The sequence below is a fragment of the Acanthisitta chloris genome, unplaced genomic scaffold (genome assembly GCF_000695815.1).
Source record: "Acanthisitta chloris isolate BGI_N310 unplaced genomic scaffold, ASM69581v1 scaffold1089, whole genome shotgun sequence".
Classification (NCBI taxonomy): domain Eukaryota; kingdom Metazoa; phylum Chordata; class Aves; order Passeriformes; family Acanthisittidae; genus Acanthisitta; species Acanthisitta chloris.
The window spans coordinates 4,545-17,943 of NW_008691791.1; the positions used below are offsets into that span (position 1 = coordinate 4,545).

At 37.5% G+C, this 13,399-nt stretch overlaps 1 protein-coding gene across 2 annotated transcripts in view; it reads left to right on the forward strand.

The window, feature by feature from the left end:
• Positions 1-13,399, forward strand: part of ATE1 (arginyltransferase 1) — a 72,278-nt gene that overhangs the window by 2,709 nt on the left and 56,170 nt on the right. Inside the window, exons 5-6 of one of the 2 annotated variants that reach the window (XM_009082349.1) lie at positions 2,541-2,773; positions 4,423-4,551. In XM_009082349.1, the coding sequence (XP_009080597.1) occupies positions 2,541-2,773; positions 4,423-4,551 (362 nt within the window). Of the gene's footprint in view, positions 1-2,540; positions 2,774-4,422; positions 4,552-5,524; positions 5,654-13,399 lie in introns of both variants that reach the window. The other variant, XM_009082348.1, reaches the window with a different exon arrangement.

The following is a 13,399-nucleotide window of genomic DNA, read 5'->3' on the forward strand; positions in this document are numbered from 1 at the left end:
GCAGCTCTGGCTGGTGCTGCAGTAATGCTGGTTACTGAGTTAGGGTAAAGCTTAACCTTGTTTCGTGTGGGAAACGAGTTTAAGACCCAAGAAAAACACCCTAGGTATTGTTTTTATATTTCTTAATTTCTGAAGGTCATTTTGTAATACAAACTCTGCTGTTTACACCCTGTGAATAACTTGTTTAAGACTACATTTTTTACACTTCCATAGGCTCTTTGCCAGACATGTCAGTAGCACTGGAAATAAGTTTGGTATGTTGTCTTGTTATTTTGTATTAAAGAAGATCCTATAGCTTTCTGCTGGTCTAAAAATAAAGGTGCAGTTTCTTCTGGCCCTCTAAAAGAATGACATTTTTTAGGTGAGCTTTTTCATCTGTTTGGGAGCTTTCCCTTGCTTTAGATTTTGGGTAACTAGATTAGAAAAGCAGTGCTCACTAGAGGATATGAAATTATGTAGTAATATCTTCTTATTGTCTTGCTGTGAACTTCATTTTATGTTGCTGCAAGGAGTTGCAGTAGGTCCATACAAGAAGTAAAGCAATCTTCTCCCTGATTTTACTTGTGATGCATTTATACAATGCTACAGCTCGTGTCCCAGAACCTGAAGTAAATAAATGCTTATTCCTCTCTACAGTTTTGTGTGAAAGTACATGGAATTTTGGTGGCATTTTAGGATAATAATGCTAATAATTTTAAATGGAATACTGATTTTGATAGTATGGTCACTCTTTTCAATACAGAAGTTATCCCTCAGTCAAACTTTTATCTTGTAATTTATCATATTTATTGTAATAAGTTATATTTATCTTCTTGTCCTCACCTTAAATGAGGTTGGATCTCACTTAAGGTGAAGACAAGAAGGTGAGGACCATTCGTTTAACGAGCAGTTTTTGCATCAAAATAAAAAAGAAAGTTTTCAGAAACGCTTGGTCAGAAAACCAGTAGTGCTGCATAGAACTCCTGGAAAACTAGTACAGAAGTTTTTACTTTGATTTTATAAGAAACTTTGTGGTCCTTTTATAGTTTATGTAACTTTTACTTGTGCAAATTTTCAAAACCCTTTTGTTGTTTTTAAATAATGAGTGGAGAAACTTTGACAGCAGGTGGCAGGCTTGGGTTGTGAGTGTGAACCTGTCGCTGCTTTAGAAAGGGTGAGGTGTGGTCTTCACCTAGGTTAGAATAACTTTGGGTCAGACTTTAAATGCTGGAAATGAGGTAAGAAAGCTTGAACTGTTGTAGTGTATTTCAGAGAAAGGTTTTGCTTCTGCAGAGGAGAAATCCTCATTAGTATGCTACTTGCTTTCTGGAAGTTTTAAAATGAATAATAAATGCATCAGAAAGGTTATTTAATTAATATTTAATATTTTCTTAGGGTAGCTGGTGTCACAGGTCAAATTTAGTTTAAAATTTTCCAGCTAGAAAGATGTTTAGTTTTCATCTTGGAAAATGCAGGCTTAGTCCATAATAAGATTGTTTAATTGCATTTTTTAGTCCCTTCTAAACAAAACAGGTCATTGTCCTATGGGAATAATAATGGGCTGTTTCTGCACAGTTTCAGATAGAAGAGAAGGTTTGCTTATGTCTGTGTGTGTACATTCATTGTTTCGGGAAGTTTTTCCTGCTAACTTACAGCCTGTAGAAGATAGGAGACACAAACCAGAGCCCAATACAGATACATTCTTCACATGTATAATGAGTTTTTAAAATAAACTCTTCCTCTGACTTGTTTCCCTGAGGACAGGTCACATTGCATCTGTAATTCCCTCAGGTTTGTCATTTCTGGTGAATAGTTTTAGCTGCATAGATTAATCATAGAATCAGCCAGGTTGGAAAAGACCTCCAAGATCATCAAGTCCAACCCTACCGTGGTTACTAGACCATATGCAAACCCCTTGGCAGAGAGGTGAGAACACTCAATCATAAAATGCCATTGTAGGATATCTGAGAAGTGCCAGAGGGATTGTAGCTCCTTTTCCAAGTCCCTGAGGTGCTGTCAGCATTGCAGCTGTCATGGAGAAACCAGACTGGAACTCTTTTGGGTCAGCCACAAAGAGCTTCCCAAGAACTTGTCCCGGGAGTGCACTTAAATTCTGTGAATTCTGTGTGTTATGCAGGTTAAAAAGAATAGTTTACAGCCTTACTGATACCTACAAGTTATTCCAGTACAAAGTATTTCGCCAGTTTCCTTGATGTATCTGTTGGTAAACAAAGATTAGGCAGTGCCACAAGTCTTTGCTGTTGAAGTGACTCTAAACACGTCAGTGAGCTTTCAAAATACCAGTGCTCTCACCACTTCCAATTTGCAGTTTTGTCACTGTTCCCATTGTCCTTGGGAAGGTCTGATGAGCCTTGAGCAACCTGATCTAGTGAGGAGGTGTCCCTGCCCAGGGCAGGGGATTGGGACTAGATGAGCTGTAAGGTCCTTTCCAACCCCTAAATTCTATGATTCTATGATTTTAGTGAAATCTTTTCCATGATGATATGAAAACTGCTGGTTTGTTGTGAAATGTGTTTACCTCTTTCCCCGTGCCCTTGCAGGGAAAGGGGCTGATCTGAGCAAACCTCTGTGTCGAAAAGCAAAGGAGATACGGAAAGAGAAGAAACTACAGAAGCTACTTCAGAACCAGAAAAGCACGTTAGAAGGGTCTCAGCTTCAAGGAGGAGATCAAGCTCTCCTCTTGCAAAACTCTAAACCTAAAACAAACCAACCTAAAACCATTGAAGACTTCGTTTTTGTCTCTTTACCTGATGATGCACCACACAAATTAGAGGTAATGTCTTGTTCACTGTCATTGGAGGCAAATGAAGGAAAAATGTAGCTAAGGTGCTTTTGAAATGCTTGGGGGTGTGTTTGTGACTTCATAGACTATAGTTTGAATCCTGAAATATGTGTGACACTGCATTATAAAGACATGAATATCTTTCTCTCTAAGGGTGCAGCTGAGCTCTGTGTAACCACAGGAGGGAAGTCTTGCACTGCAGTCAGTCATAAAGAGACCTGTACAGCTACCAAAATAACTTGCAAATTGATTTCATGCAGTGTGACTTGAAAATGAAAGACTTTGAATTAACTGAGTGTTGAATGATGAGAGAAATTCAATATTTAGTTCTGCAGTATATAAATGCTTAAACTGGCTGTGCTAATGGAACTTGACAAGAAAGCAGTAACTGGTCATAAAAATGGAACAGATAAGCAGATAGCTGCTCTTTATCAACATCGCTGGTGTGTGTTGGTGCCTTTGGAAGCTGTAAAAGTGATGGTAGAAAAGTTTGCTTAATATACTGGTTGCCACTACATCTATTTGAGACAGTAATCTGAAAGACACTTTGACTTTGTAACATTTATTAATTGTAAAACCATTTTTCTTGTTTTTTTCATAAGCTAGCAAAGTCTCTGAATATGAGTATTTTCCTGATCATTTCCAATTATAGTACTGGAAATTAAAAGATTACTGAATAACTGAGTAGAAACCATGAAGTTGATCCATCTCACTAAATCCTCCAGATTTTCTGATCAGTTGTATAGCAGAAGCATGATGTCTTACCTGAACATCTTCATTTAGAAGATGCAGAGAGAACTAAAAGGAGGATGCTTCCAGCAGTGTTTTCCCACATGGCTTTTCTCCTTACTGTGGCTGTCAAGTGTGATTCATTTTTTTACAGTGCTAGTTGTGCAAATAGAGCCATTCTGAAAATTATGTGGGTTTTGAAATTAACATGGCCTCAAATATGTTTTGGAAGACATGCACTGCTGTCCAGTTGATAGCATTCTTTTGCTTAGGGAGGAATTGTTTTTACTAAGAACAATTTTTAATTTATAGTTTTGGGGTTTTGTTAATTTTTGTATTTTAGTGTGTGTAGGGTGGTGATGGGAAAACTGGTAACTTCTTGTTACAGTTAACTCATAATTGAGTGTGGACACATTGCTTCATCTTCCTCTTTCCATTTGAAAAATACCAAGAAATCCCCTTGGGGCTATTGTCATACATCATAATATTTAGATAAAAAGCACAGATTTGAGTTTCCAAATGCATGAGGTTCTTCAGGTGTTTCTCAACATATGTGAAACAACAGGGGAGTATTTTAAGTAGTACAGAAAATCTCGAACCTCTTGAAAATGTTGATCTGCAAACCATTGATTGATATTATTTCCTCAAAGCTATTTGTGTAGCTATTCTGTAGGCATTTTAGTCATCTTAATTTGCAGGTTAAAAACATTGTGTTATTCAGTGTAGATGTAAAAGCCTTCAGTAGCCTATATTGAGCTGAAGAAAGAGAAGGCTATTGGCTAATATGAATTACATTGTGATGACCCTTGTGCAGGAGGTTAAAATTTCTCTGTTGTGTGTCTGTGTTATGTATAAATGTATAGTTATTGCATGATATTGTAATAATAAATGTGTTCTAACTTCTTCTGAAGGTGAGGGTGGTGAGATCATCTCCACCAAGTTCACAGTTCAAAGCCACATTGCAGGAGTCTTACCAGGTCTATAAACGTTACCAGATGGTTATTCACAAGGACCCACCTGATAAACCAACTATAAATCAGGTCAGAAAGCCAAATTAATTTTATGCAAAGCTTAGCTTCTCCTCCATTTCATGTGTCCTGTTTCTAGGAGAAACAAACATGGATTTTAGATCCATTGTATATTCAGGAGCATGGAAAATCCTGTACCAAAATCAATGTCCTGAAAGTGCAAACTCTGATTATGATAGATCTTTGTCAGTCCCACAAATATTTGGTCTAAATTGCAGATAGGAAAGTTATGGAAGTTACTTGGGGATGCTGTTGGGTAAGAGATGGAGAGGATGAGGCTCTTGGAGGTAGAGGTTGTGGAGCTTGTAAATACAAATGTCAGGAGAACTACATCAAGCTGGACATTTACCCTGATAACTGGTCTTGTTGGCTATGGTTTGAATTCTTCTATAAGGAGGAGCTAGCATGGTCAGGGCCAACATGTGAGCAAAAATTTATCACACACAGATTGTTGGTTTGAGATTCACAGTCTCTTCACTTCCAATTTAAGCCCTTCAAAAATAGTCTGTGCACTCCATCTAAATTACAGGTTGTTACTGCTGCTTGTAACAACCAGGTGGAGTGTAAGAGTGACCTGTCAGACATGTTCCCTAACACTGTGAAGAGACACAACCTTCATGAGTTTGGAAAAATAGTATATGTAGCAAGAACATGTAATTGCTAAACCAGAGCAGGGAGTGATGTGCCATTAAAGAGAATCCATTTCACAAGTCCTTGGGACTGTACAATGAAACTAAAATTTGTGGTTGATTTCTTAGATAGTTGGTCAAAAAAACAGGTTGAATAAACTCAGTAGTCAGTTGAAGCTTTGTGTCAGTTGTCAGACTTTCCCCTGTAGGAAATTTTCTTATGTTTAAAGTTGCAAACTGACTTCAGAGGCTTTGAAGTGGATAGGAGGAGATATTTCACTAGCCTTACCTTCAGAAGCAGATTACCTGATGATATGCACTCAAACCAGAATGCTTGTATTTCCCTTGCTCTGAAGGTGAGGTTAGTACCTGTCTCCTTTGAGGACCCCCAGTTCAAATCATCCTTCAACCAATCTGCCACTTTATTTGCCAAGTATCAGATGTCTATACACAAGGACACACCTTCAGACTGTGGGGAAAATGAGGTACAGTTCACTGCATGCACCTTTCTGAAAGCATCTTGGTAAAAATGATGGCAAATCTTCTTTTATCCTCTTTTTGTCTCTTTTATCCTCTTTTGCCTTGATGGGAATCTTGTGAAATGATGGGAAATGGTGTCTCTCAGGCATTCATTTGGGGGGCAAAGCACTGTGGGTTTTAGCAAGCTTCTCTTGCAGGCTTGAGCCCAGGGGAAACTGAGCTGGAGAGGGAGGAATTATAGATGATTTGTAAAGAGGTTGGGGACTGAGATTTCCACTGGAAATGGGAGAATGGTATGAAAGTGGGTTTTTGATGGCAATAGCATCTTCTGCCTTGGTATATTTTCTGCATTTCCCCTTAATTTCTTGTGCTCTCAATTAATTTAACATGTGAAGGTTTGAAAAGTCTCAATTTTATTATTATTCCAGTGCTAAGCACACTGCTCAACTGGAACTCACCTTTGCAGTAGGAGTAGTGCTAAAATATTCCCACCCGCTCCTCTGAAGTACATTGCCTATGGATAAACTCTGCTTTTAAAATAGTGTTTATAGGAGGCTAATCCTAATCTAATAAGTGCCAAAATAATTAAAGGTACTCTTGGTGTTTAAAACAAGCAGCAATCCTCCCTTTCTCTGGTGGGTGGCACAACCTCTTCATTAGCAGAAGTAATGAAATTGCTACCTCAGATCTGTTGTTTCTCTCTACTGCAGATGTACAATGTCAGTATTGATCAACTATCTAGTCAGGCTTTCCTGTTCTTGAGAGTGATATTTGCAGAAGTGATACCTAACAATCTGTGGCAGTTTTCTAGGTGGAATATTAAAACCACATAATAATTTTTGGCATTAGTTCAAAAGAGTGTAAGGAGAGGTTGTTTTTTTGTTGGTTTTTTTTTTTTTTGTGAGATGTCTGTAAGTCTTCTGTGGAAAGGCATGAAATCCATTTCCCTTTGTTTTGTAAAATAATAGGTCTCATAACAATAAGTAGTAATCGCTGCCCTTTTCATAATTACTGACATAAATGGGTTTAATTATAATAATGTAAAAACTGGAAACATGCCAAGGAAGATTGAGCTATTTGGGCCTTGATTAGGGTCTGATTAGGCTTCGATTTGTCTGCTGTGATGAAAGTATTTCAGCCTAGAAAGGTGTGTTAAGGACAACCAGGTTTCCACCACGTTGAGGTGTAAAGTCTAAATTCATGGGAATTGCTGTAGAATAGGAAGGAGATGGATTTCTGTTCACTGCCAATAGTGTCATGGATTTTTATCCTCTTTTTCCCTGTTACTTGCCATAGGTGTTTCCCTACTTTGCATTTATGTCCTCTCTTTGGCATCATGTTTGTGCAGGATTTATATATGTCTTTTATGTCCAGGAGGGACATAAAACCTTCTCTGAGTATTCCAGGAGGGACATAAAACCTTCTCTGAAGCATCTGCTGAATGTAAAAACTCGTTCTGGTGCTGGTGGGTTTGAATTTAGGTCCTTGTTCAGGCTTGGTAACTGCTGTTGTGTGCCCATGGGACTGTCTGGCCAAGGAGTTCTTTCTGTTCACAGCTCTTAGGAGCTAATGCTCTGTCACTGCACTCCAAAGCATTTTGTGTTCGATCTCTGCAGGAAGTAAACTGAAGAATGCTTCACACAAAATGTATTTTGATGTATTTTAAAAGCTTTTTTTAATACTGAATCTGTGTGGAAGGGGAATTATCTGAGTCACTTATAAGAGCAGAACAAGTAGGGTAAAACTGGTCCAAGTTATTGAGAGGAAGGGTGGAAAATGCTGTTTGAAAGACCTCAAACTTTTTCTTCCTCATATATTTTAGACTTTTTAATATATCATACAGACATCATGGAGCCAAGGAGTATTACAAGTAAAGGCAGAATGAAATTCTGTCCTGTACACAAGACTTTAATCAGGATAGTGACAAGTCTACTTTGGGCTTTAAACTGGCAAACATCCAGGATTTTTTTTGTATAAAAAATTAAATTCATCTTTTAATCTGTGCAAACTAATCATTATGGTTGAAACTTTTTTTGGGGGGAGAGTCCTGCACACTTTTGTGTTTTGAAAGTTTCTCATGTAGCAGAACTATTTATCTTTGCATTTGGCTGAATGCTTCATATTTAGAAACCTGCTTAGATTTAAATTCAGAATCTAACAAATATTGTTATGGGACATATTAACAACTTCTTTTGGGAATGTATTATTGGATTGTTGGCATTACAATATACTGCCTGCCTATATAAGCTACTAAACTAGCTTAATATGAAACTTCTTACATTAAAAGGCAATTTTAGGAAGAGATTTAGAATTCTGATGATTATTTGAGAGTAACACTAATGTGAAAAGTTATTAAAATGTTCACACTATTAACAAGAAGTGTGTGAACAGTGAAGCTGATTATTGCTCAGTGAGTGTGAGGAAAGGCCTTTTGTGCACCTATGTAACATCATCCAGATATGTCACAAGGTTTTCATCAGGATTTTGTGTGAGAAGGGGGAGCAGATGGTTTTCAGGGCAGTGAGTGTGCTGGACACTCTCTGGTTACTGCCAGGTTGAGACCAGTGGTAACTAGTGTTTCTGTGCCCTTGATCATACTGAGTCTTTCTGAATTTTGCCTTTCCCTCCTTACTTTCTCCTTTCCTTGTTCTGCATCCCTGATGGAGGCTACAGTAGCACTAATTATAGTATGCTCATTAAAAATAGTTTGCTGGGGAGAGTCCTGCCATGCATTTTGGTGATGCAGTACTGATTCCTGAGGGAGAGGTAGTGACTTCTCATAAAAAGCAAGGTAGAAATTTCATACTGGAATAAACCTTTCCAAGTCCTAGAGTTGGTGTTAGCCCTGTGGTGATGAAACTTGCCTTTTCTATGGAAGCATCATCACAATCTTCTGTTCCTCTTTCACTGGCAAGTAGAGGAGAAATAGATTTATTCTCTGCCAAGTAAGTTCATATTCTGGGAACAGTCTGAAGTATTTCTTTGCTCCTGGAATTAAAACCAGTTTAGAAAAAAATTTTCAAATCTGTTTGTGTGTAATGGGAAAATGGTTATTAAATTCTCCAGCAATGTGTGTGAGTTAAATTCCTTCTTAAAAACAAAACTAACAAACCCTTGTAATATATATTACATATATATAGTCTTAAAGCTCCTGGCTCTTTTAGTTCTTTAACTGTATTCAGTTTTGTGCTAAAAAAATTGGTGCCTGTCATTGCAAAATTAGGTTTGTATGTAACATATTGTCATGTAAAAAATTGAGATTAAGCATTTTTTGATTCCTGCCTCTTCTCTAGTGAACTTAAGGACTGATCTGGGTGGTTTAAAACCCTGAGACAATCCACCCAGGCCATTAATGTGTTTTTTTAATCTTTTAAGTCTTTTTCCAGCAGTCTTTGTCTTTAAGAACCACAACTGAAGTGTAGCTGAAACAAGCTATGTGGCAGCTACACGAGTTGGAAAACATTTCCATAAAAGATCATAAAAATTCTACAGTAGTTTCCAGAAAGAACAAGAGTGAGCAGTTTATTGCTGTTTAGACCTCCTGAAGCAAGAGCTTTATTTAACTTTTCACAAGGGTTTTCTAGTGACAAACTTGCAGAAAAATAGTATCTGTCTGTTCCCTCTGTGAGAGTCACTGGACACTCTCTTTGCTTTGTGCTTAACTAAATATTTGCCTTGGAAGAAAAGAATTTCAGGACACACAAAAGATACACTGTTTGAAAAGGTGCAAAAAATTACTGAAATACGTACAGTGGAGTTTTTTCTTTCCCTTTTTTTTTTAATTGCCTCCCAGGAATCCACTTGAACTAATAGAGAAAACTGAGCGAGTAGTCTGGGAAATGCCAAGGAGCATGTTCTGATCAGTTTGAAACTGGTATCAGCAGAGAGTTGCAAACTTTTAGGTCTCTCTGACCTGGTTTCCTCTTGCCTTTACTTTCTAGTGAGAGAATGCTTTAAAAATCAATAGCCTTTGTGGCTATTTTTAGCCTTCTATAGCTTGCCCCAACAGCCATACATTTTTAGTCTGCTCCTGAATGAGTTCTTTTATCATTTTGGTTGACAGCAGCCGTGGCAGAATCTCAGTGTCTCACTGCAATGAACTTGCCTTTCTTGTCTCTGGTAACTCTGTCTTAAAGACTCAATGAGTTCTTCTCTACCAGCCTGATGCCTTCTGTTCACTTGTGTGACTCTCGTGGCTGTAGTGCCATGGATTCATGGATTTTACCTTGAAATGCCTATAAGAGCCAAAGAATTTAGCCATCCAGACAGTTAAGGAATTTGTCCACAGTCATACTGTTTCAGTTCAGATTCTTCTTGCATCACAGTTTATGTTGTTCTTCCTGATTTTGCCACTGAGCTTTCTATGTAAATCCATATAAAATTAAATAATCTTTACTATAAGACTTAGAAATCTCCATTGTGTTGAGAGTAAGTTTCTTCCGAGCAGACAAAGCCTCAGTGACTTTTGTCACCACATAAAGGAACTGAAATTGGAACTCTGAAATGTAATTTCTGTCCCATCAGACGTTATTTCTCTTTCCTTAGTCCCATTCTTGTCCTGAAAAATACATTTGAGATGTGCACTTAAACTTGAATCTCTCTTTCCTTAAGTACTATATTTTGAAGGCTCTTTCTTCACCTTCAGGTCTGTGGATAGCTCTGAAACTGTATTATTTTTAGCATTCCTATATTGTTGTAAGTAACTGTTGAACATCCTAAATAGAGCCAACCCTGGAATAAGTCGTTGCTAAGTCTTCTGACTGAGCCCCAGTCTATTGCCCAGTTCATGGATTGGCACCATCTGTCATTGTAAAAATGAAAAATGTTTCCCTGAGAAGGTTGTGATGTTCTTGTGTGACATCAGGAACCTTCACTTTCAGAAAGTCCCTGAGCTACAGGTGAAACCTATTCCAGTTTGTCATCCAAAGCACCTGGACATCTTCCCCATTTGTAAAAGGCAGCAGGTGTTAACACTTGAGTTTTATTGCAGCATTTTAAAGCTGTGCATGTGCTTTCACTCCAGCAAGTAGCTTTGGGTTGAACCAAACCTTCCTTTTATTTTTTGCCCTTTTTTCCCCTCTTTGATTTAATTTTCAGTGATCTGTTCCTCTCTTAGTTTTATTAATTATGTTGAAACTTATTTCCTGTTGTTGTGCTGATTCTTTCTGGCAGCTGCAATTACTTTGCATCAAAGTAAAAATGTTGTGGATTTCATATATACTATAGAGCTTTTAAAAGGCTAAAGTTTATGTAAATCAGTTGGAAATTAAAATTAGAAAAGCATGACTTTGTGAAAGGAATTTTAATTGTGCTTGTGTGACATATTGAGGTATTTTACTTGCAGCATCAGCTTTTGGCTGTGTTTCTTTCATGGTTTATTGAATGATTTTTTAATTGTCTTCATAATAATCCTGCAGTTAGATGAGTCTGATGATTTGGAAACTGAATCTTGTATTTTCTTCTTTTTAAATAAATGCATAGACTAGGTATGTACCTGGGTTTGATGTAGGTGCTATGGGTTTGGGGAGGAGAGTAAGGGTTGAGAAGATAACAACAAAGATCAGTGGATCTAAACTGGTTATTAAATTCTCTAGCAATATGTGTGAATTAAATTCCTCCTTAAAAACAAAACAAACAAACCCATGACACAAAATTGTTAGGTTTTTTTGGCCATTGCTTCTTAATTGACTTCTGAAGAAGATTCACTGTTTCCTGAAGTTTTCTAAGACTTCTTTAAGAAAGTAGTTTAACCTGAGAGCCTTAGCAACTATCAACAGGTAAAATAATTGTTAACAAGACTTGCAGTGTTTTTTTCCTCATAAAATTGTGGTACAAATTCAAATGCTATTAAGATATTTTTTTTTCCCTAGCCAGAAGTACAGTTAGTTGTAACAGTATATACTCCCCAGCAAGCAGAAGTTATGCTTAGGTGCACTTCAAAAGTCCCTCCTCACCCTCAAAGCCAAGGGATTGTAAGCAGGGCCTGGAGAATTGATACAACTGTTTGAAAAGTGTCCTGGGCTCAGTTTTCTCACCATAGGGTTTAACTTGCACTATAAAGCTAAGGTTACAGATTAAGAACTATTGGGGGTCTGCTGACATGAAAATTAATAGCACATGGTTTATTTTTTCTGAGACCTGCACATTCTAAGGAGCCACTGGCTGTAAGGACTGATGCTGTGTAGGAATTTGTAGCACTCTGTTCTTTTATTACAGGAACATAACTCAATAATTCAAATTTTGAATTTTTTTGCTCTTTAAGTATTATCAGTAGGTTTTTTCCTCTCTTGTTTTCTCTCCTTATCCACCAAATGCAAATAATTCTAGAATGTAATTAGGATACCATGGTCACACTTTTTTCCAGTCTCTCAGTGATTTAGAGTAGTAGTGACTAGCTCTGAAATGGTTACTCATAGGAAATGCACAATCCCCTGCCCTCACCAGCACCTTATAGAAATTCAGTGTTTATTCTTCCATAAAGTCTGTGTCCAAAGGTTTCCCATTTATCCAGACATCAGCTGCTGCTCTGTTTGAGGGGGAAAACTCTGAAAAGTGACTTCTGCAAAGTCCTAATTCTTTTAGCATCACCAGATGCACTTTGTTAGAGACACAGTGTTAGGGGTTAAGGTTGGCTTCACTTTGGGCTGCAATGGGCCAGTTAATAGTTGAGATGGATATCAGTGTTTGCCAGGGGCTGTTTTCATTTCTGAAACCTGCTTTATAGCACCTTTATGAAGGAAAGAGAAAGTTTCAGTTCCCTAGGTTCTATATGAAACTCCAGCCTAAGTCAGCAGCTTACACTATGGGCACTTTTTATTGTTGCCTGCCTTCCTCTCCTCCCCTTCCCTGGGAAAAATGGGATGGCTGGCAAGCAATCACCCCAATGCTTGTATTCCCCTGTAATTAATCTCAGAACTTAGTAGAATTCTTGACAACAAAACTGAAAACACTCAGGTTGCTGTAGGTGCCTCTATATATTCTTTTTATCAAACCTTAAGCTAAAAGTTCCTATTTGCTGTTACTTTGCAGTTTGTGAACTGCTGACTTATTAAATCATCCAGCCATTGCAAGAGGGGAATTACCATGTAGGAGTTAATTAACAAGGGAATGTTTGGGGGTTAAATACATACCAGAACTTCGGAACATGTTTCATGTGGAATCCACCAATAAGGAAGTATTTGTATCACATAAGGAAGTGATGGTAAATAACTGTTATGTCTTATTACTTTTACGATCTGAAGCTTGTTCAAGACTCTTAAAATATTGCCTTTTTGGTTGATTATCTTCAGCACATCATGTTGTGTTGAGTAAAGAATCTAGGTTGGAAATGCTTGCACTTTCAGGAGGTTGATGATTTCTTTTCTGATCTCTTTTTCCTTAGACTTAAAATGGACTTGCTTATGGTTTTGAATGTAAATTAACTTAATTTATGTGAAATCAATGTTAAGTTATGAGGGCCCAAGCCTCCTTGCTTTAATGGTGGGACAGTGGGAATAATTCCCTATTTCAAGGAGTCACAGAAAGGCTAATGTGTAGTTTCAGCCAAGAGATACCAGAAACAGACCTGTATTACAAAGTGATAATTCTCTCACATCACATGTTTTAAAACCATCTTCTATTTTATAGAAAGGAAGTACTTTGGGTAGTTAACTATTGTATCTATTTGTCCTTCTAAACAGAATGTGAGAGTTTGATTATGGAAATTTAATTTAAACTTAAAATGTGATGATGTCTTTCAAATATGTGGTTTG